At 43.8% G+C, this 24,767-nt stretch overlaps 1 protein-coding gene across 1 annotated transcript in view; it reads left to right on the forward strand.

Annotated features, from left to right (window-relative positions):
* Nucleotides 1–24,767, forward strand: part of LOC146789395 (macrophage mannose receptor 1-like) — a 742,402-nt gene that overhangs the window by 365,389 nt on the left and 352,246 nt on the right. The window contains exon 16 of the mRNA XM_085631522.1: nt 18,325–18,366. Coding sequence (XP_085487648.1) covers nt 18,325–18,366 — 42 coding nt within the window. The remainder of the gene's footprint in view (nt 1–18,324; nt 18,367–24,767) is intronic.

The raw sequence follows: 24,767 nt of genomic DNA on the forward strand, positions 1-24,767 counted from the left end.
ACAGTTCTTACATCTTCTGCAGATCTAATCAAAGCCGATTCAGTAAACATTAAGCAAAGTGGGTCTCGGGAGAGTAGTCCTCCACAGGCAAGCTTTTAGAACTAGACATAAAAGAATTAGCTGCACCAATCAAGACATATTACTCCAAAAAAGAATAAAACCACTGCAGTGTGGCTGAGTGTCAACCAATTTCTTGCAGCCATTGAAGTAGGTGTTGGTGAGACACTGTGTCAAAAGCTGTTGACAAGTCCAAAAGGGTTAATGCTGTTGATTTCCCTTGGGCCACTAATGATCTAACATTGTCTGTTACTGCTAGTAAAGTAGTTTCAGTACTATTCGTGCCCTAAATCCCTTTTGAGAAGGATCCAGTAAACTATTACTCTCCAAGCATTGGATTAATTGCACATTGACCAATCTTTCCAGTGTTTTGGCCAAGTAGGGTGTTATTGAAATGGGACGATAATCCCTTTGCCAAAGGCACCACTTCCAGGCTGCTGAAAACTCTGCCTCCTTCAAGGATTTATACAGGTGCTGTGTTACATATGGTGCAAGTATATGAGTTAGGAGAGGATAGATAAAGTGGGGACAAGGATCTAATGCAAACCCAGAACTCACCTTTCCATCATCCCCTCTGCCATTTCCACTGTCAATTCCGCAAATTTCCCTCAAATAGATGTGGCTTCTCAGTGTAATTTAGAATTCTTAAATAGCTCCTTCTTCATAGGTGGTTGAACTCCAAATGTTGAGTAAATGGTCATGATTTTAGCATTAAAGAGTGTGACCAATTTCTCATTAAAGGATGCAGATGCTTTGATTGTTTGGTTCAACACTCTTGGATGAGCCAATTCCTTTCCTATTTTAAACAATCCTCTAGATGAGCTGCAGTTTTCCACCAATCTTTTTACAAAATATTGCCTCTTGGCTTGTCTCAGTTGTTTATAGTTGGCGTTAAGTACATTAAAAAAAATCTTTCTATGCTCCAACCCTATAGTACTCCGCCACTTGCACTCAAGTGTTTTGCAATCCCTTATTATTGCCCTTAGCTATCCTGTATACCACTTTCCTTGTCGATATCTATTTGCAGAATTGAATTTTCTTACTGGAGTGTAAGCATCCAAGCATAAAGACATTTTTCAGCTCCGTAATTGCATGATCAATAGACCATTCCTCCCTTATAATTAGAGGATTGAAATATTGGTGAAAAGGTCAGGACTGACTTTGCTCCATACTCTCCTGCTAACAGGAGTGGGATTTGGATTATCCATCCTGTATCCAGCTTAGGCCTGGGCGGTGAACTTCGCTCTGTTCGTGGAGTCTGTGGAGTTTTCAGGACTCCGCACTCCACGGAGCTCACAGAGTGCAGAAAACTCCACTTCGCGATGTGCAGCGGAGTTTTTTCCCCAATCACGATCGCGAACAGAAAGTTCACGAGCGCGAGCTGCCACTCGGATCCAGTTTCTACCCGAGTGGCAGGAATACCAGCACAAAACTGCAGTTCGCACTGCACTCCGTCGCTCGCAGAACTTCGCTGAGTTTTTTTGTAACTTTGCGGAGTTCCGCGTAACAAAACTCTGCGAACTATGCCAAGGCGTGATCCAGCTAAACAAAAGGAGAATTGCACTGTGACGTAGTCTGACCACATATGGAATGACAAAAACAATACTGGTTTAAAACCACTAGTAAACCTTAATCTAAAATTTCATCTAAACCTTCTGATCTGAGGATAAACCAAGGAAGTGGGTTTCACTGAATGCCCTCTAAGTGAGTAAGAAAGGCCAAGGAAGAGGAAGCAAGGGTTGTGCTTGTATTCTGGTCAGAAAGGCTATCTTCTGAGTTCCTGCTCAGTTCACCCTGATTGCATTCCAGGTAAGTCAGAAAAATGAGGTGCTCACCCCTAGTGCAGGGTATAGATGTGAGTAATAATCATTCAACCCTGCCCTTTTCTCTAAAATCTTCCAGATTCATTCTTCTGCAAGGGGAATTGCTAATTTGGCCTGAGCATCTGTTGGTGCCAGTTCCTATCAAATGTGGAGCTTCTAATTCCTATATGGATATTAAGTGATCTTCAGACCTTCAAATTACAGTTTCTATGAAAGAATTTCCTGTGGGTGTTTAGGTTGTGGATGGAACTTTAATAGCTTGTGGCTCAATAACAGAAAAAACACAACACTTATCTTTCTAATGCTGGCCTTTTTGAAACCCTAACCTTCGATTTGATCTCCTCTGCTTGTTATCCTATTTTTTTAGGAATCAACTAGTCAGCTAGATACAATCTATCAACTGGTCTGCCAAAAACGTGTTCCTAGGTTCTGGGTTTTGAGTCTCACACTGTGCTACCAGTCAGTCTTCTGTTGAAACTTCTGAGAACCTTCATAGCAACTACTCATTCAATTGTACAGCTCTCTGAGATACCTGACATCTATCATGAATACCTTCACATATTTTACAGGAGCTTATCACCTGATCCAGATTGACTCAGGTGATGAATGGAAAATGGCATTTTAAATACCTATTAGGCACTGGTCTTGCATGCCCCTGATTATTTTCCAATGTTTTATTAATGCAATCTTCATGGGCCTGATTCTTCAGTCAGTAGTCATTTACTTGGATGACATTCTGTTTTTTTCTAACGACCCTGCAGAATATATGCATCATGTTAAACACATCCTGCAATGATTGAGAGTGAACAAATTTCTGGCCAAATCAGAAAAGTGTCTTTTTGAGAAAGATTTAGTAAAAGAGTCGGACCTTTTTAGGCCTTGCAAACTACTACAGTAAATTCATCAAGGGTTTCTCTATGCTTCCTCACTGTTCACAGTTCTGCTCAAAAAGAACAAGACTTTTCACTTCAGTAACAATGCCAAACTGCCATTTGAAAGGCTAAACGCTAAAGACTGAATTAATTTGAGCTCCCATTCTACAACAACCTGATTCCTCTAAATCCTTTATTCTTGAGACTGATGCTTCAGATCAAGCCATGAGAGCAGTCCTGATCTAACCAGGCCAAAAAGGAGAACAACACCCTATCACCTTCTTCTCAAGATCATTTTACCCAAAAGAAGGAAACGATTCATATTTTGGGGAAATAACTCCTACCTATTAAGGCAGTCTTTATTAAGTGGAGACATTTTTTACTTGCCGCCCAACATCAAGTGAACATTCAAACTGATCACAGAAATCTTCAAGCCCCCCAACAGGCTCAATGTTGGAAGAGCAGAGAAGCCAAATGGGTGTTCTTTTTTCAACAGTTTGCTTTTTTCTTTACCTGCATTCCCGCATCTGAAAATGTCATTGCATATTCACTAAAGAAAGGGGATAGAGAGAGATGCTATGTGTGTTAAGGACTTAGTTAGGCCGGGCTAAGTGTGGGGAATTTCTCCTTTAGATTTTAGTGCCCTCACACACCCTTTCAGGTGTCCTGCTTCATCATAGGGCGTTGCTCCTCGTGGGGGTGGCGCTGCAGTCCCCCACGGGCCCCGCAAGAGGGCTCTTTGTCGGAGTTCTTTTTTCGGAGACGCCGCAGTTGTGCATGTGGGTGTGTGGGTATGTCTATAAGGGATGTGAGTGGTGCGTTAAAATAGCTGGGTAGAAACCAAGACCTTTATTCGCGGCTCTATCCAGCATGAATTAAAAATGATCCTGGAGGTCCTCAAGAACAAATATAATGAGGGCAGATATAAAAATTATTCCGCAACTCTCAGGATGTGTGAGTGAATGGGGGTGTGAAAAATTAAAAAAAAATAAGGTCAACATGTTTCGCGCATATGAATAGGTCCTTAAGGGATCCGATTGCGCTTCGTCAGGACCAAAGAAAAATAAGTGGGTCAGAAAAGTAAATGAAAAAATGAAGGTTCCAGAGAAAGTAGGGTACTGTGAACCAAATTTACCTTTATCGTTAAGGGAATTGCGTCGTTGCGCTTATAGGTGCTCCTTCTTAAAGGGAAACCTAAACCCAACCTGAAAAAATACAAAGATGGACAAACACACATATATAAACAGACCAAGAAAATACAACATCTGTCATGTAGAAGTGCCAAGAAATGCCGTGAGTTCATTATACAGTGGCACGAGAAATGAACAAAATGCACATGCTTGTAAATTACACATGTAGGTTCTAGTGAAATTATTCACCCAAGAAATTGCTTAAGGAGAATCTAGCCGCTATCCACAGTGCACATATAAATTCGTCGAACTAATTAAATGTGCCCATGTGATGTGAAAAGACCGGAGTGCAGGTCTTTATTACAGCGGCGATTAGAACAATGAGAAAGAAACACCCGGTGTGCGTTCGGGTGTCGGTGGTATGTCATAAACATAATTAAGAAATATTTAAAAAGCTACTAAGGACGAAACAAACCTACCCTCCGAGTTGAAAGGGAAGGGATCCGTCAGCGGTTCGGATGAGGCGAGCAATGAAACTAAGGGGAATCAAAGAGTATTATCAGTCTACCTTGTCCAAGTCGTTTCCACGTCGAGCGTGTTGCCATGGTGGCGGAATACTCACAAGTGTTCAGTCGCCTGCAGGGTGGTAACCTACCCCTCCTCCGTAACACGCCGGAATGGTAGACCGGTGTTGGATATGGAGGGCTTATAAGTATTCTAAACAAACGTTAAAAAAGTGCACGGTCAATCGACTACGGAGAGTGACGGAATAACGTCGAGTGATGCTATAGGGTGACGAGCGGACGCTCTCCGCCGAGTAGTCATGGCGACGCGTTCCAATACGGAAGCGTCACGGAGCTGGAAGGTGACGTAGTGACGCTCTCTACTAGGTATCCATGACGACGTGGTCCATTACGGACGCGTCAAGAGGTGCCGTGGTTGGTTGGAAAAAGATGGGAGGGGCGTTGTCACGATGATCAATTAGATCGTTACAGCGTAAGGCGTAAGGGGGGGTGAGTACGAAGGTTGAACGAAGTGAAACCAGAATGTGGTAGCGCAGATAATATAGTGCGCGAAGGAGGTACGTTCATTCACTAAGAAACTTAGTAAACGAGAGAACGGCCAGAATGCATTGGCCAAATGTCAGGCAGCGATCAAACAGACGAAAGGAGTGACAGTAGTTGAGCAGCCGCAAAGTGTTAGACGTAATGCTAGTCAGGCAGATAGAGCAGAAGGAAAACTCACAATGTGATGGTACAGTATTGAGTCTCGTTACACGGTATTGGTCTCTAATGTATGTGCGTATCAAAAGGACCGTGCTACCGGAAAGCGTGTTCCTGATCAAGATGATCAGATTGCCAAGTCGGAACCTAGGTTAATTCAGCTCAGAATTCAGTCGGGGGTTCTCTGGGAATCATGTTAGTTCGGCCCACGGGATTTCATCATTTAAACCCGTTGAGTCACATCTCAGTTTATGGACCCACCGTTGTTCTTGTATAAACAAGGTCCGTTTATTCCAATGGGGATTGGAAACTATGATGGTCCATCGCAGACTTTCTGCTGGATGTCCAAATTCAGAAAAATGAGTTAGTAATTTGGTATTGGTCTTCTTGCGTCTTATGGTGCTTTTGTGTTCCCCTATGCGTATCTTGACTGCTCGTGTGGTCATTCCCACATACCTCTTGTTGCATGGGCAAACTATAGTGTAGACACAATTTGTAGTATTACAGTTCGTGTGTCTAGTTTGGCGCCAAGGTGTCATTAGACCTAGGTCGATTTCTCTCGAGATCGCAGTTTCTGCACATGTTGAGCAAGAGCCACAGGGATAGTGTCCCACTACAGGTGGTAGAGACCACAGTGTGGATTGGTGTGTGGGTTGTGGTTTTGGTCTTGTATGTACCAGATGGTCTTTTAAGTTCTGCGTACGTTTGAATGCAAACAAAGGTGGGGGACCAGGTTCGAAAGCTCCTGAGTTCAATATAGTCCAATGTCTTTTGATTGCCTTCTGGACATTGTTGGAGCCGGGGGTGAACGTGGTGACACAAGTGATTGTTTCCAAATCGGGTCTCTCTTTTATTTCCAAAAGGGCTGCTCTGGGGCTGTTTTTTGCTCTTTTGTGAGCTTGGCGAATAATGTTCTTAGGGTAGTGTCGAACCTCCAAGTTGCGCTCAAGTAGAGCTGATTGTGTCTCAAACTCCTTGGTAGTGTCACAATTCCTTCGTAAGCGTAAGAACTGGCCTACCGGGAGGTTGTTCCTTAGAGCACGGGGATGATGGCTATCATAGATCAGAAGATTGTTCCTGTCTGTAGGTTTCCTGTAGTTTGTAGTGTGCAGACAGCCGTTCTCCAGTGAAATAAGAAGGTCCAAGAAGGGGATGCTGTGTTGAGATCTCGTGCTGGTGAATTTCAAATATGGGTTCAGAGTGTTGACCCAATCACAGAAAGCGATGCATTGTTCTTCATTTCCTTGCCAAAACAAGATCACATCGTCGATGTAGCGACGCCAAAGGAGAATGTGTTTGTTGTAGGGGTTAGTTGCTCCTAAGATGTGCCTATCTTCGAAATGTGCCATGTAAAGGCATGCCAGGCTCGGCGCGAATGTGCTTCCCATGCTCGTACCTTGTATTTGGTGGAACAGTTGTGATTTGAAAGCGAAGAAATTCTCTTTCAGAGCTAGGGAAGCACAATCGCAGATAAATGTAATTGGTGTTTCGAAGGGCCATGGTTCAATGTTCCGGAGAGTGTTCTCCAGCACTTCCAAAGTGGCATCCTGTGGTATGTTGGTGTAAAGTGCTTCCACGTCCATGGTCACCAGGAAGTCAATCTTGTCCGCATCCGGGAAGAGTTCTATCAGATTTAAGACTTCGGTAGTGTCCCTCAGGTAGGTCGGAGTTTTGCTGACCAAAGGTCGTAGATAGAAATCGCAGAACTTACTCAGAGGTTCCAGTACAGAGTTAATTCCGGACACGATCGGCCGGCCAGGTGGGGGGGTGAGCCCCTTGTGGATTTTAGGTAGTGTGTAGAAGTATGGAGTACGGGGTTCCTCTGTGGTCAGGAAATTCCCTTCCTGTGGTGAAATCCAGCCTTCCGTTACTGCCTCATTGGTCATGCTCTTGATCTGGGTCTGAAGGCGTTTTGTTGGGTCCACCGTGATCAATTCGTAATACCTGGTGTTCGCCAATTGTCGGTCACATTCTCTGTCATATGCATCTTGGTCCTGAATAACAATGGCCCCGCCCTTGTCAGCTGGCTTGATTATTATATTGTGGTCTTCTGTCAGAGTTCGAAGAATTGTTCTTTCCTCTCTTGATAGGTTGTCATAGGATCGTTTAGGGTTCAGAGCTCCTATGTCTTTTAGGACAGCTTGTTCAAACGTCAGGATCTCATGTGGGGTCATTGCTGCTGTTGGAGTGAATTTGGAAGGTTTCTTCAAACCTGTCTCAGTAGGGGGGTTGTCAGGTTTTCCTTGAAAGAAGGCCTTCAGTCTGATTTTTCTGAAGAACTGTTGAAGTTCCTGATGTAACCGAAAGGGATCTTCTTTAGGTGTAGGGACAAATCCCAGGCCCTTTTCCAGTAGTGTGGTTTCTTTTGCTGTCAGTTGTCTGGATGAAAGATTAACAACTAGGGTCTCTGTCCTCTTGCTTGGCTCCGTAGTGTCATTGGTTCCTGATCTTGCCACTGTACCTTCTTGAAGCCTCCTCTCCTTCTTCCTCTTCCTTTGCCCCTGCCTCTGTTCTGAAAAGGGGGGTTCTGGTATTGTTGAAAATGAGGCGGTTGGAGATGATGAGTAGGAGGTACATGCCACATCGGAGGTGGTCCCATCCATTGGCCTGGGTAGGCTGGTGGTTGAAAGGATGAGTGAGAGAATGGTGGTGGGGGATTGTGGAATAACGGGGGGCGTGTTGGTTGTTGTATTCCTCTAGCATATGATGAATACTGTTGCCCTTCATAACTTGAGTCACTCCCCACAGATCCTGTCCTACTAGATCTGTTGCTACTCCCTTCATCGGATGTTGTTTCGTTGTTTGGGAATATGTAGTCTTCTTTGGTGTAGGGGTATACTTTCTCCTTATTGAATCTTTTCAAGTCTTTCTGTAACTTGGTGATCTTTTGTTTAGTCAGAAAGTCCTTATGTTCACTCATTTCTTCGTTAATTTCCGCTAATCTGGATTTAAATGAGGTAATGGAGATCCCTGTTTTTAAACCATTTTCAGCCATGGTAATTTGAATGAGGAGTTCGTCCGAGAGGCGTTTAGCTGTGTTAATTATTAAAACGAGCCAGTCTCGTGTGCATTTCCAAGCAATTTGTGACCATTCTGTGCGAAATGTCAAGTCTTCCAAGAAAATCCTTGGGGGTATAGTGACTAGGAGACCGTTGGGTGCGACATTGGCTCTCAGGTATTCGGTCATCATCAACCCGTGGAGAGCCGTCTTTATTTGTAGTTTTCTTAATGATTGTAAGGACTTCCAGTCGTCTGCTTTGCTGCCTGTCGCTGCACTGCCATCTTCTCCTAGGAGTGACGGTGCCCGAAGGATCTCTGCTATGGTTTCATCATCGAAACTCAGACCTGCGTTGTCCATAGTAGATGTTCGTTTGTGTTGAGAGAGTACTCTCAAAAACCCAGAATAAATAGAGGAAAAGAAGATAGGAAGGTCCCACGGCTAACTGCCGTTCATTAAATCATCAACAAGGAGAGGGGGGGACCGGGAGCGTAATTAGAAAATAGGTCCAGTACCCATGCTCCCTCAGAGTCACGTTTTAAATTAGAGAGGGTAGCTGTTCCTAAAGAAAGGGGATAGAGAGAGATGCTATGTGTGTTAAGGACTTAGTTAGGCCGGGCTAAGTGTGGGGAATTTCTCCTTTAGATTTTAGTGCCCTCACACACCCTTTCAGGTGTCCTGCTTCATCATAGGGCGTTGCTCCTCGTGGGGGTGGCGCTGCAGTCCCCCACGGGCCCCGCAAGAGGGCTCTTTGTCGGAGTTCTTTTTTCGGAGACGCCGCAGTTGTGCATGTGGGTGTGTGGGTATGTCTATAAGGGATGTGAGTGGTGCGTTAAAATAGCTGGGTAGAAACCAAGACCTTTATTCGCGGCTCTATCCAGCATGAATTAAAAATGATCCTGGAGGTCCTCAAGAACAAATATAATGAGGGCAGATATAAAAATTATTCCGCAACTCTCAGGATGTGTGAGTGAATGGGGGTGTGAAAAATTCAAAAAAAATAAGGTCAACATGTTTCGCGCATATGAATAGGTCCTTAAGGGATCCGATTGCGCTTCGTCAGGACCAAAGAAAAATAAGTGGGTCAGAAAAGTAAATGAAAAAATGAAGGTTCCAGAGAAAGTAGGGTACTGTGAACCAAATTTACCTTTATCGTTAAGGGAATTGCGTCGTTGCGCTTATAGGTGCTCCTTCTTAAAGGGAAACCTAAACCCAACCTGAAAAAATACAAAGATGGACAAACACACATATATAAACAGACCAAGAAAATACAACATCTGTCATGTAGAAGTGCCAAGAAATGCCGTGAGTTCATTATACAGTGGCACGAGAAATGAACAAAATGCACATGCTTGTAAATTACACATGTAGGTTCTAGTGAAATTATTCACCCAAGAAATTGCTTAAGGAGAATCTAGCCGCTATCCACAGTGCACATATAAATTCGTCGAACTAATTAAATGTGCCCATGTGATGTGAAAAGACCGGAGTGCAGGTCTTTATTACAGCGGCGATTAGAACAATGAGAAAGAAACACCCGGTGTGCGTTCGGGTGTCGGTGGTATGTCATAAACATAATTAAGAAATATTTAAAAAGCTACTAAGGACGAAACAAGCCTACCCTCCGAGTTGAAAGGGAAGGGATCCGTCAGCGGTTCGGATGAGGCGAGCAATGAAACTAAGGGGAATCAAAGAGTATTATCAGTCTACCTTGTCCAAGTCGTTTCCACGTCGAGCGTGTTGCCATGGTGGCGGAATACTCACAAGTGTTCAGTCGCCTGCAGGGTGGTAACCTACCCCTCCTCCGTAACACGCCGGAATGGTAGACCGGTGTTGGATATGGAGGGCTTATAAGTATTCTAAACAAACGTTAAAAAAGTGCACGGTCAATCGACTACGGAGAGTGACGGAATAACGTCGAGTGATGCTATAGGGTGACGAGCGGACGCTCTCCGCCGAGTAGTCATGGCGACGCGTTCCAATACGGAAGCGTCACGGAGCTGGAAGGTGACGTAGTGACGCTCTCTACTAGGTATCCATGACGACGTGGTCCATTACGGACGCGTCAAGAGGTGCCGTGGTTGGTTGGAAAAAGATGGGAGGGGCGTTGTCACGATGATCAATTAGATCGTTACAGCGTAAGGCGTAAGGGGGGGTGAGTACGAAGGTTGAACGAAGTGAAACCAGAATGTGGTAGCGCAGATAATATAGTGCGCGAAGGAGGTACGTTCATTCACTAAGAAACTTAGTAAACGAGAGAACGGCCAGAATGCATTGGCCAAATGTCAGGCAGCGATCAAACAGACGAAAGGAGTGACAGTAGTTGAGCAGCCGCAAAGTGTTAGACGTAATGCTAGTCAGGCAGATAGAGCAGAAGGAAAACTCACAATGTGATGGTACAGTATTGAGTCTCGTTACACGGTATTGGTCTCTAATGTATGTGCGTATCAAAAGGACCGTGCTACCGGAAAGCGTGTTCCTGATCAAGATGATCAGATTGCCAAGTCGGAACCTAGGTTAATTCAGCTCAGAATTCAGTCGGGGGTTCTCTGGGAATCATGTTAGTTCGGCCCACGGGATTTCATCATTTAAACCCGTTGAGTCACATCTCAGTTTATGGACCCACCGTTGTTCTTGTATAAACAAGGTCCGTTTATTCCAATGGGGATTGGAAACTATGATGGTCCATCGCAGACTTTCTGCTGGATGTCCAAATTCAGAAAAATGAGTTAGTAATTTGGTATTGGTCTTCTTGCGTCTTATGGTGCTTTTGTGTTCCCCTATGCGTATCTTGACTGCTCGTGTGGTCATTCCCACATACCTCTTGTTGCATGGGCAAACTATAGTGTAGACACAATTTGTAGTATTACAGTTCGTGTGTCTAGTTTGGCGCCAAGGTGTCATTAGACCTAGGTCGATTTCTCTCGAGATCGCAGTTTCTGCACATGTTGAGCAAGAGCCACAGGGATAGTGTCCCACTACAGGTGGTAGAGACCACAGTGTGGATTGGTGTGTGGGTTGTGGTTTTGGTCTTGTATGTACCAGATGGTCTTTTAAGTTCTGCGTACGTTTGAATGCAAACAAAGGTGGGGGACCAGGTTCGAAAGCTCCTGAGTTCAATATAGTCCAATGTCTTTTGATTGCCTTCTGGACATTGTTGGAGCCGGGGGTGAACGTGGTGACACAAGTGATTGTTTCCAAATCGGGTCTCTCTTTTATTTCCAAAAGGGCTGCTCTGGGGCTGTTTTTTGCTCTTTTGTGAGCTTGGCGAATAATGTTCTTAGGGTAGTGTCGAACCTCCAAGTTGCGCTCAAGTAGAGCTGATTGTGTCTCAAACTCCTTGGTAGTGTCACAATTCCTTCGTAAGCGTAAGAACTGGCCTACCGGGAGGTTGTTCCTTAGAGCACGGGGATGATGGCTATCATAGATCAGAAGATTGTTCCTGTCTGTAGGTTTCCTGTAGTTTGTAGTGTGCAGACAGCCGTTCTCCAGTGAAATAAGAAGGTCCAAGAAGGGGATGCTGTGTTGAGATCTCGTGCTGGTGAATTTCAAATATGGGTTCAGAGTGTTGACCCAATCACAGAAAGCGATGCATTGTTCTTCATTTCCTTGCCAAAACAAGATCACATCGTCGATGTAGCGACGCCAAAGGAGAATGTGTTTGTTGTAGGGGTTAGTTGCTCCTAAGATGTGCCTATCTTCGAAATGTGCCATGTAAAGGCATGCCAGGCTCGGCGCGAATGTGCTTCCCATGCTCGTACCTTGTATTTGGTGGAACAGTTGTGATTTGAAAGCGAAGAAATTCTCTTTCAGAGCTAGGGAAGCACAATCGCAGATAAATGTAATTGGTGTTTCGAAGGGCCATGGTTCAATGTTCCGGAGAGTGTTCTCCAGCACTTCCAAAGTGGCATCCTGTGGTATGTTGGTGTAAAGTGCTTCCACGTCCATGGTCACCAGGAAGTCAATCTTGTCCGCATCCGGGAAGAGTTCTATCAGATTTAAGACTTCGGTAGTGTCCCTCAGGTAGGTCGGAGTTTTGCTGACCAAAGGTCGTAGATAGAAATCGCAGAACTTACTCAGAGGTTCCAGTACAGAGTTAATTCCGGACACGATCGGCCGGCCAGGTGGGGGGGTGAGCCCCTTGTGGATTTTAGGTAGTGTGTAGAAGTATGGAGTACGGGGTTCCTCTGTGGTCAGGAAATTCCCTTCCTGTGGTGAAATCCAGCCTTCCGTTACTGCCTCATTGGTCATGCTCTTGATCTGGGTCTGAAGGCGTTTTGTTGGGTCCACCGTGATCAATTCGTAATACCTGGTGTTCGCCAATTGTCGGTCACATTCTCTGTCATATGCATCTTGGTCCTGAATAACAATGGCCCCGCCCTTGTCAGCTGGCTTGATTATTATATTGTGGTCTTCTGTCAGAGTTCGAAGAATTGTTCTTTCCTCTCTTGATAGGTTGTCATAGGATCGTTTAGGGTTCAGAGCTCCTATGTCTTTTAGGACAGCTTGTTCAAACGTCAGGATCTCATGTGGGGTCATTGCTGCTGTTGGAGTGAATTTGGAAGGTTTCTTCAAACCTGTCTCAGTAGGGGGGTTGTCAGGTTTTCCTTGAAAGAAGGCCTTCAGTCTGATTTTTCTGAAGAACTGTTGAAGTTCCTGATGTAACCGAAAGGGATCTTCTTTAGGTGTAGGGACAAATCCCAGGCCCTTTTCCAGTAGTGTGGTTTCTTTTGCTGTCAGTTGTCTGGATGAAAGATTAACAACTAGGGTCTCTGTCCTCTTGCTTGGCTCCGTAGTGTCATTGGTTCCTGATCTTGCCACTGTACCTTCTTGAAGCCTCCTCTCCTTCTTCCTCTTCCTTTGCCCCTGCCTCTGTTCTGAAAAGGGGGGTTCTGGTATTGTTGAAAATGAGGCGGTTGGAGATGATGAGTAGGAGGTACATGCCACATCGGAGGTGGTCCCATCCATTGGCCTGGGTAGGCTGGTGGTTGAAAGGATGAGTGAGAGAATGGTGGTGGGGGATTGTGGAATAACGGGGGGCGTGTTGGTTGTTGTATTCCTCTAGCATATGATGAATACTGTTGCCCTTCATAACTTGAGTCACTCCCCACAGATCCTGTCCTACTAGATCTGTTGCTACTCCCTTCATCGGATGTTGTTTCGTTGTTTGGGAATATGTAGTCTTCTTTGGTGTAGGGGTATACTTTCTCCTTATTGAATCTTTTCAAGTCTTTCTGTAACTTGGTGATCTTTTGTTTAGTCAGAAAGTCCTTATGTTCACTCATTTCTTCGTTAATTTCCGCTAATCTGGATTTAAATGAGGTAATGGAGATCCCTGTTTTTAAACCATTTTCAGCCATGGTAATTTGAATGAGGAGTTCGTCCGAGAGGCGTTTAGCTGTGTTAATTATTAAAACGAGCCAGTCTCGTGTGCATTTCCAAGCAATTTGTGACCATTCTGTGCGAAATGTCAAGTCTTCCAAGAAAATCCTTGGGGGTATAGTGACTAGGAGACCGTTGGGTGCGACATTGGCTCTCAGGTATTCGGTCATCATCAACCCGTGGAGAGCCGTCTTTATTTGTAGTTTTCTTAATGATTGTAAGGACTTCCAGTCGTCTGCTTTGCTGCCTGTCGCTGCACTGCCATCTTCTCCTAGGAGTGACGGTGCCCGAAGGATCTCTGCTATGGTTTCATCATCGAAACTCAGACCTGCGTTGTCCATAGTAGATGTTCGTTTGTGTTGAGAGAGTTGCGGAATAATTTTTATATCTGCCCTCATTATATTTGTTCTTGAGGACCTCCAGGATCATTTTTAATTCATGCTGGATAGAGCCGCGAATAAAGGTCTTGGTTTCTACCCAGCTATTTTAACGCACCACTCACATCCCTTATAGACATACCCACACACCCACATGCACAACTGCGGCGTCTCCGAAAAAAGAACTCCGACAAAGAGCCCTCTTGCGGGGCCCGTGGGGGACTGCAGCGCCACCCCCACGAGGAGCAACGCCCTATGATGAAGCAGGACACCTGAAAGGGTGTGTGAGGGCACTAAAATCTAAAGGAGAAATTCCCCACACTTAGCCCGGCCTAACTAAGTCCTTAACACACATAGCATCTCTCTCTACCCCCTTTCTTTAGGAACAGCTACCCTCTCTAATTTAAAACGTGACTCTGAGGGAGCATGGGTACTGGACCTATTTTCTAATTACGCTCCCGGTCCCCCCCTCTCCTTGTTGATGATTGCATATTCACTGTCTGGGCGATATTCTGTAACTCAGAACTTGAGGACAGTTGAGAAAATCATTGTCCATCAGGCCTTGATTTCTACAGCTATCTCTACAGTTTGTCAAGCAACCAAACAATTTGATCTCTCTAAAATAGAAAAAGCATTTTTTTCAATTTCAGATAAATAATACAATCAAAACAAAAAATATGCCAATCTGTGCCATGATTCACTGATCTCTGGACATTGAAGCAGAAGAGTCGCTGAAGATTTATTTTGAAGAAAATTCTGGTGGAACTTGTTCCTGTGCCATGGGAACCAAGCTATACCTGCCTGAAGAGCCCTAACTAAAGCAAAATCGGTCCTAGGTTGCTTGTGTTCTAGTTCAGGGGGACATGGCCTAGCAGTTCGGGTTGGACTGTCCCATGAGGAGCAGGGTCAAGACAGATTTGCATATGGTTGGCTCCATACTGAAGTGGCATGGAGTGCAAAAAAACAATGGATTAGGATGTGGCCCGAGCGATTGCCAGTGGCAGAGATTAATTCAAGCATTCCATCCATCATCTTGTTGTTTTTGCAAAATAAATACGAACCACACTGAAAAACAGGATTGTTGTTAACACTCGATATTCCCTCCAAACCCTGGGCGATCATTTTGACAGATTTCCTTGCAGATTTACCTCCATCTGAGAATTGTGCCACAATAATGGTGACTGTGGATTTTTTCACTAATATGGCTCATTTTTCTGCTTTACCCAAATTGCCACCAACTTCCAAAATGGCTATAACCTTTTACTCTGATATATTTCGTTTTCACTTTGAAAATCATTTCTAATCATGGCCATCAATAATTTTTAAGTGGGAACTATGGAATTAAATAGAATTCTTGAAGAATTCCTAAGGTGCTACATCTGTGCTACCCAAGACAACTGGAAATCTGTTACTTGCGGATGCGATCACCCACCATAATTGCATTCATACTTCTTCTAGTTTTTCTCCCTTCTTCGCCATAACAGGATCCCACCATCGAAGATTTCTGTACTTCTTGGAAATACAGGCGACCAGCTCCAACCTTTAAGTAAGGAGATAGGGTATAGCTGTCCTTCATCAATCTACTGTGTTCTATCTGTAGGTATACATTTGCTTCAACGTATTGTGGCCTCTTTGAAATTTTTATAGTCATTAGCCCTGTCACAGTAAGACGCAAACTTCGCATTTTCAGGAAGTTCCAACCTTCCTTTCATGTATCTCATTTAAAACCTTTTCTCTGACGTAAAGACCCTCAAGTTAGAAAGAGATAAGCCCCCATACATATTATTGGACAGCCAGAGAATGAGGTTCAAGAGATATATGATTCTCGATATTTTAATGGAAAGCTCCAGTATCTTATTGACTGGAAGTGATATAACCCGTGCGATCATTCATGGGAAGCAGCAAGTTCAAGTTTTTGCTCCTCTGTTATTGAAAAGATTCCAGATAATTTGCTTAATTTTTTCATAATGCTGGAGATCCTAAGAAGAGTCACAGTGTAAGGATAATTCTTTACCTAAGCCAGTCATGGTGGATTGGCTCCCTGTAGACTCCCCACCTATGTTGCCCAGCCCTGCAAGCGGGATTCTGGGGACTTGTGGCAGCTTGACCGACATTCTGTTGACGTGTGATAGGAATCATGAGGCGAGTTTTCTTGCTTGTCAGAATTTTCCAATGCAACATACAGAAGATGTTCTGCTGCCACAATGTTGTGGGTGCTTGGTTAGCACTACTCAGTTTTCCTTTCTTATGTTTATATTCATAATGAACTTGATTGAGGAAGATTTGTTAGTTGCTATTCCTGTATCATTGCTCACTCACTGGACTCTGGGGACTCTCCACCTTCTTCAATTCATGTTGTATTTACCCGCTGTTCTCCTTCCTGCGGAAAGATTTTTTCTGGTCTTCAGTCTTCAGTTTTTTTCTTCCTTCTCAATTTATTTTGTGGAGCACTGCTATTGTCATGTAGTTCCTACTATTCCATAGGATCTGCTCATTTGTGTGGACAAAATAAACTTGGGACTTGATGCCAAGACTGATTCTGGGCACCCCCACAGGATATGTTGGCCTATGGACCAGCTAGCTTGCAGTACCACCATAAGCCCCCCTAACCTACCAGGTAGCGAATGGTTTCTGGTAACCACCGAAAATGAAAACCCTGACCCCTCTGGGATCGTGAAATCAGTACAGATCCTTTCGCTCAGCCACTCATGTTTCTCAGAGAAATATCCAATACCCATGGGACGTTTTCAATACGTTTTATTGAACTAACGTTATTCTTGTATAAAATGCGTGTGCTGCAATGATTAATAGACAGAAGCGGAGAAATGAGATTACAAGCACCAAAAGCATGAATGCAAGATATAGTTCTACCACGGTGCTAAAACAGTGTATATACGCAGACATATAAACAAAAGGAAGTAATCAAATGCACTCCTACCATGCAAACCCTACTATTAGTGTACCTAGAGTATGTGTAGGTATAAAGCCAAGAAACCCCCAAGGAACGATCCAACCCCATTACCTGATGGGATAGAATGAAGGACCCTGTCTTGGTGATGAACTGGGCACCCCTCACGAGATGTCAGACCTCTGCACGGTAAAGTCACAGCATGCAGGGACCCTCGTTGTCAGCTGAAGTGACTCCTCTACTAATCTGTCAGGATGCTCATCTCTTATGATTAAAAGCAGTCTTGCTATGTGCATATAGATTAATGATGGTATGGATATGTAGATAGCCTTGTTGCCCTGTGGATGAATAGGGCGATGACATTTGTACATAGTGCGGAAAAAGACCGTTTACATGTTGTTAAGTGCATTGTGATAATGTTGTGCGAAGCTAGATGTGCATACAAGTTTTGTTTCAGAGAAACTAATCCAACATTGTTGTGCTTTCAAATATGTGGAAAAGGTCAAGGCTCACATTTTATTGTTAGGAAAATATAAGAAATAAGCTGCTTCACTGCATGGGCCTACCTTGGGAATATAACCCAAGTTCTGCATCTAGACAATCTCCAACAATAAGTGCTCTAGAATGTTGCCTTCATTGATGATGTTACCTGGAGTTTTGAAATTTATTTTGATGTAATTCACTGGATTTAAGATAAGTCGTTTGCATTCACATATACTGTTGACTTATATATGCTCAACATGACAAGCAAAGAGATGGAATGAAAGGATAAATAAACAACAGAATTTGAGTGCTAGGAATCCAAGCTATTTCAGATACATATGTGGATTATATTAATGGTTTTGAAAAAAGCTGATAACCCCTGACATTGGTGGAGGGAGGAAGTAGTTTCTGTCTGTGGATGTCCCATCGTTTTCTCCTACTGCCAAGAGCAAGAAAGCTGAGGAGGCAATGACATGTTGTACTGGAATGAGATATTCGATGCCTAGATCTGGTTTGGCCTGGTCACTGTACAAGATGCTATTGGTCCGGCGACGAGGACCATCAGATCTGACTCCACTGGGGCTAAGAAACTCCACCAGGTTTCTCCCAAGCCTCCGTGAATGTGCAGCAGGCTAAATTGAAAGTTCCACTCACTTCCATATATATGAGGACACAGGACCCAGAACCCCCATACATTGGATTAGATAATTAGTAGAACTATTTTACTGCAATGCCAGTACCTTAGAACAATAGAGGGATCTTAGGGATTATGTCACCAATGTGATGCATGTGTCACAAGAGCAAAAGGAAATGCAAGCATTCCATTATAGCAGAGAGCATTTATGGCCCCCAAGAGAGGTAATCCTAGGATTAGCAAGGCTGTCAACCTTTGTGAATTCCAGAGTTTCTGAAATTATTCAATCAGTCAAAATGTAGTCCGTTTACATGCACGAGTTGTGCCTGCAAATAAATATGGCAAATACTTTGTGTTACAGAGTTAAAAACAATCATTCTTTTAAGGGCTAACAAAATGTTATGTAATAATGAATTAACTTTTCTCTGTTTCTGCAGGAGAGACGTTGAAACCTGAACCAACAAATTCAGCAGCACCCGGTAAGATTTTTAATTTTTTTACTGTGTTTAGTCAATTAAATAAACATTTATTTTTTAAGGGACTTCTACTGTTAGAGAAAAAAAAATGTTTTATTCCCTGTTGTTTACTTCACCAATTATAAAAATCACAGAAACGTCATGATGCTGCACTTGGAGTATAAATCAATCCAAAATTATCCCCACACGTCTCTAACGTGTTCTTTGAAGAGGATACATGCCTCTACTTGCTATCTTGTCAAATATTATAAAATTCGATCACAGATAAGAAAAACCCTGTCAAAAAGTACAATTAAAATAACCAATTTCAAGCTAACCAATCAGCCAGTTTTACATATAAAAGAGAAGGAAAAGAAAAACATACACTTCCCCCAAAAATAAAGGTAAGATTCTTTAGCCACTGAGGGCTGCCCAAAATGTGGTGTATCTAAAACAGTATTACGAGTGGAAAATTAAAGATTTATTTATAAAAACAATATGATAATAAGTTTGAATTACCAAACGGTTTACTTTATGACTTTGCGTAGATTCATCACGTAATGCTCATTTTCATTAGCCTCATACGTGCACATCGTTTTACAAACATTCACTTATAAAAAAACACATTTTGGTGAGATTGCTAACCAGAGAATCTTGGTCCTTGGTATTGTACCACACTCATTTTCTACATCTGGGTACTATAAAACGAGGTGATTTTTAACACCCTACTTTTTTGACTCACCTTTCCTGAGAATGACCATCTCACTCCAATCATTACACACTCTTTCTCTAGTCTTGAACCTATCACCCTAAAATAATTGGTTTTAGCTATGTTAGTCTACTTAGCTCAAAGGAAGCAAAACAGGACTACAAAACCAAGAATGAATTAGGTGAAATCTGCATTGTCTGATTCAGCCAGAAATAAATCTCGTGGTTTAGATGGACTGCCAATGGAATATTAAATTTTTTTTGCCATCCTCACACCAAAATTGGTTGAAATATATAATGAGGTCTTCATCACAGGTTCACTTCCTAATTCCGTTCAAGAGTCCCTTTTGGTTCACATGCTTGAATCAGAAAAAGGTACTATCCAACTTTCATCATACAGTTATGTAGATATATTGAGCGCAGATTATAAAATCTTTGGAAAAGTGCTAGCGGAGCGATATGGGCAAATATTACCTACACTGGTTCATGAAGATCCTAATGGGTTTGTACCAGGTCGCAGCACATCCAACAGCATAAGACGATTTTTCCATGTAATGGATCAGGCCTCAACCCACTATCCGCTAACAGCATGCCTTATACTACATGTAGAAAAAGCCTTTGACTCCTTATAATGGGACTACCTGTTTGGGGTATTGAAGACCATAGGGCTAGGAAGGTGTATCTTAGATTATACAAAACTGCTATATACAAACACTACTTCAAAAGTATGCATGGGGAAGTTGATCACAAACTCGTTCTCGGTTGATCGTGGCACACAGCAGGGATGATCGCACTCACTCATCCTATTCACTCTCACTATGGAGCCCTTGGCACAGTGACTACAATTGAATGGGCAACGTTTTCATTTTGGCATCCCGTTGGATAATGCGATGCATGTAGTGTCCCTATATGCAAACAAGATGCTATTATACCTCTGTGATGTGTCAAACGATATAGCCCCTGTTGCAGAGGCTTTTCGTGATTTTGAGTGGGTGGCAGGGTTGCAAGTGAACAAAGAGAAATCATCTGTTTTCCCACTTAATCGCAATGCTTCACCGCAGATATTACAACTGGGTGGAGAGCCATTAACTTAGTCACCTGCTGACCATGCATTGGCGGCTCAGCAGCCATGTCTTTCGTTGCACAATGGTGCAGAGACTTGCAATGTTGGGGTGAAGCGGATAGTTCTGCACTACACTGGGAAGAAACCTGTAATATTTGCAAACTCCCAATTGCAACATCTTGGGACACCATGCCAATAGAATTCAAAGTACTTACAGCAGAAACCCCTGCTCAAAATGCATTATCCCCAGCTCAAAGTGCATCCTTTCCTGTTAAAAACGCTTTGTCTTTTGGTGAGTAGTCAGTTGCAGTCTCCCCCGTCCAACAAACCTCTCCTGTCTACTTAACTGCCTACTCATGTAAAATGCTTGTGCACTTCACTTTGATCTCCCCCTCAAGGTTAAAATCTTCTACATTTAAAAAAAATACTATTATTATGATGTTGGTGGTACCACCACCGACAGGCCTTCAGTGGCGGTCCCACTGACATACAGGATAGCGGTCTGAGCACCACATCACAATGCGGTCGGTTGGATCGCAGTGATCAGAGGAACAGACCTCCGCCTCCGAAAGGCTAAAGGAGCCCATAGGGATGGCAGTCCAACTGTAATCTCTACAGTGAAGCTGGCGCAGGCACCGCTGTAGGGGTTACAATGTCCATTTCCCCCAGCCTTTTCACAGTGGTCATACCACCATGGAAAGTAGGCTATAGGAAAGGGACTTTGGGGCCCCTATCAGGGCCCCCATCCTCGTGTGCCTCTACTATGTGGCCAGAGGGGCACGTGTGGTGCCCCCCAAACATCCGTGCATGGATGTTTACATATGTCTTTTACTACTGCGTCTTGTGCTCCAGCCCTTTTCTGGGCCGTAGCACAAGCCGCAATCGAAAACTGCATGTTTCAGACTGCCAACACGGCGGTTGTATCATAATATGATGGGTGGAACCGCCGACTACATGTTGGGCGGTCTCCATCCCGCAGTGATGGCGGTCTGACGCTTGTCCAAACGCCATCGTAATGTGGCCCTATGTGTCTAATCTTACTTACAAAACAGATATTGGGAACCTGGCTTAGCAAAATATAAGAGACTAAGGGCTAGATGTATCACCAGTTGATTTTGTGATTTTTTAGGACTCACAATTAGAACCTCGCAAAATCATGTGTGTCAGACACATTTAGCAATTCCCAGTGCGTCGGTTGTAAATGACCTGCTTCATCTATATTCATGAGGCTGGTCGCAATTTGCTACAATCACAGGGATGGTGGCATGCTGGGGTCAGCAGACCACTATGTCTGGTATTGCTTTTTTAATAAATCAATACTTTTTCGTAATGCAGCTCGTTTCCTTAAAGGAAAATGGGCTGTATTACAAAAATAAAAATGAAAAGATGTCTTTTCATTTTTTAAGAGTAGGCAGTGATCTGTGGGACCACTGCCTGCTATTAAAAAATGTTTTCACCCACGTGGCACATTCACAAAGGGGACGGAGTCCCTTGGGGAACATTCCTGTTTGCGAATGGGTTACCACCAACTTGAAGTTGGTAGTAACTGCAAATGTTTTCGACCGCATTCTCGGTTGCAAAACATTCCCTCATACCAGTCTGCGGCTCGCTATTAGGAAGGGATGCCCTTATCATGCTCCTTCCTAATAGCGACTCGCAAACCCTATTTTGCGAGTTGGTAATAGGTTACTGATTCACAAAATAGGGTCATTTGCGAGAGATAAAATGCTTCATACATCTGGCCCCAAAAATATTGGAGGCTCAATAAAATGAACCTCTTTACTTGTGGTTAAATACATTATATTTTATAGGAAGTAATGCTTATTGAATACGGTGTAATGCAAAATTGATTAGTTGAAAAACATAATAAAACATTTTGAACAGCCCAGAATGAATAAGTATACCACACCAAAGTTGAGGAGGACTGGGAACAGTATCCCTAGTGGCGAGGAGGAAGGTAGTTTCTCTACTTTCCCCTTACATATTACAATCACCTTGTCCTTCACCCCAATATAAGGAATACTTCATGAGAAAAATTCAACTACTCCTTCCTTGGTGGCATCCAAAATACCCATTATGTAAGCAGGTCTTGATGGGATGATGTGCTACTAATTTACTAAATAGTCAATTGTGGTAAACTGACATTAAACTTTGAACATCTAGTGACAATGCCTTTGTAGGGTATCTGATAGGCTTTATGTTGTACCTATTGTGTACACCAAAGTATTATTAAACAAAGCGATAAACTGGGCACAACCCCACCTGCAACTGAATCGGCTGTGATCTGCCTTCACACAAACGGCTTGTCATCATCACACTGTCACTACTTGCTTGGAGCCAGGGCAGGGGAGTCAGGAAATTCTAAGACTCCAAGGGAAACCTATAGAAACGTCTCCCAACTTCAAAGGAGGCACCAAATATAAAATTCTGGCCCTCGGATCCACTCTTCAGGTCACTTTCTGGACCTGTGGAAGGAATCTCAGAGGACTGTCTGCCTCTGTGACTTTCTGTGAACTCTGACAAGAACAAAGAAAGCACCAAAGGTGTTCCTTATGCTTAGGTAGAAAGATAATTAATGTAGACCAATGTGACATTTGGCACCATGATATAAAAAAATCACTTTCACCATAACACCATCCTTTTTAGGTCTCGCGCCTAGCGTTGCAGTGCGCAACACTGCTCGCTCAGCGAGAGACCTCCTGGAGGAGGTTTCAAAACGGACCTATGAATCACACTCGCTTGTGCGTGTGCTTTTCCTTTTGGCCCATACTATTGGCCTTTGCGTGTGTCTTTTTATGAAAGACAGCACGCAATTGGCCAAAGGAGGGCGCATTGTTCCACCCATGGCCTATTGGTGTCAGTTACCCGCACTGCTGTTATGTGGTTTCAATTATCGTGCCCAGACACGGGCGCGATAATAGAAACCACATGGCTCGCTGTGGCGCGCGCGCGTGCAGCGCTCGTTAATCCTTGCTCCCATCATTTTCACATGCTGTAATACTGGGCAAATCATTGAGCTTCCAAGGACTAACATATTTTCAGAGTCTATTAAAAAAAATCCAGTGTTATTCCTGCCTTCCATACTAGTGAAAACTACTGAAATAAAGTGCTTCCAAATGGCGCCTCATAAGGTGGCCAACAGAGGCTTCGAGGAAAGTCTCCAGCAGCATCCTATGTAACCTCCACATTCATTAAATACCACACCTGCTCCACCGGAAGCCACAAGGGGAAATGGACCAGAGAGTGCCTTGGATATGAGATGGGGGAAAGGAGAAATGCCGTGCAGCAAGAGGAAGCCCCCTTGTGGAGAAAGCATGAACATGGCTGCCGTGAGGCCAGAAAACTGAACATGGTAGACATCGGAGTGGAGGAGCTTATTCAAAATGGCTATGATCAGAGACCCGGTCTCTAACACCAGAGCCTAGCAAGGACCTGTGTAGAAATTGCTGGTAAGGAGCAAATGTTATTCTTCGCATGAGAGGGCGAATTGGCTCTAGAGTGAAGCGCCACGAAGCCTCTCCTCACAGCCCTGGCCCGGAGATATGCTAGTGAATGGGCAAGAAAAGGGAGTGAAGAGACAGTAATCAGTAGAACCACTTAGCGGGAGAAAAAAAAGCGCTTAACACCTCCTAAGACCCGACATGACGATGGTGCGGAGTGGTCTCAGCGCGAAGATGCACTGGATGTGAGCCCCACAGAGTGAGCAAGGAATAGATGCTGCATCATGGCTTTCCTTGAAATCTTTCCTCTCTCCGCCGATTTTCCTATCCCTTCTTTCTTTAGAAATATCTCCTCTGCATCTCATCAGATCCCTATCTTTTATGGTCTTCCTCCAACTGCCCCGTCCCAGCTCCATGTGGGTGCTTTTATGTGGACGTCTGCTTTCAATGCTGTAGTCCTGGCGTGCCACTGTTTGTATTTACAGTGTTAGTCAACGGCTGTCTAGCAAGGATGCGGGCATCCTTATGCAACCAGATCTTTGTGCCTCGCCACAAATCATACTGTCCTGTGCAGGCTGCTTGTTTCGAACGAATTATTCAGAACGGTGCATGGCACAGAAATCAGACACCGCTGTTACTCGCAGCACCTTTGTATATGGCAGCCACTGGGACCTCTGTAAGGGATGTGCGCCTGCAGTGTTGTGCTCAGTGTGCTGCGTGCACTTTAAATCTCCATTCTGTTGATTACCTAGATGTGCACACAAGCCTGCCTTAATAGATCTGCTTCTAACCCTTCAGTCCCAGGTTGCTCGTGGTAAACACTGGTAAAGACAAGGCTGTGAAATGTGTATTTGACTGCGTAGCAGTGCTTAATTTGAGCCGATGTTTTCCGGTGCTTGGCACTGGCACTTAATTGTGAGCACCAGCACTTATGACAGCTGCCACGTGGTGGCGCTGTTTGTGTGACGCAGAGATAAGCAGTACAAGCAGTACAAGCAGTACAACAGTTGTTTTATTAATTCATTATACATTAAAAACATTCAAATACTTGCCGCTCAAGCCATTCTTATACCTTTGGGGCCTCGAACAGTCTGAAATGTCACACTTGTAGCAGTATGAAGATTATTAGTTATGTAGGTAGGTGTTATGGCAGCATTGACGGCGGTGCAAGCTGCGGTGGCTTCCTGATGAGGGTTAGTGGTGTCTGTTAATAC

The sequence above is a fragment of the Triturus cristatus genome, chromosome 10 (genome assembly GCF_964204655.1).
Source record: "Triturus cristatus chromosome 10, aTriCri1.1, whole genome shotgun sequence".
Classification (NCBI taxonomy): Eukaryota; Metazoa; Chordata; class Amphibia; order Caudata; family Salamandridae; genus Triturus; species Triturus cristatus.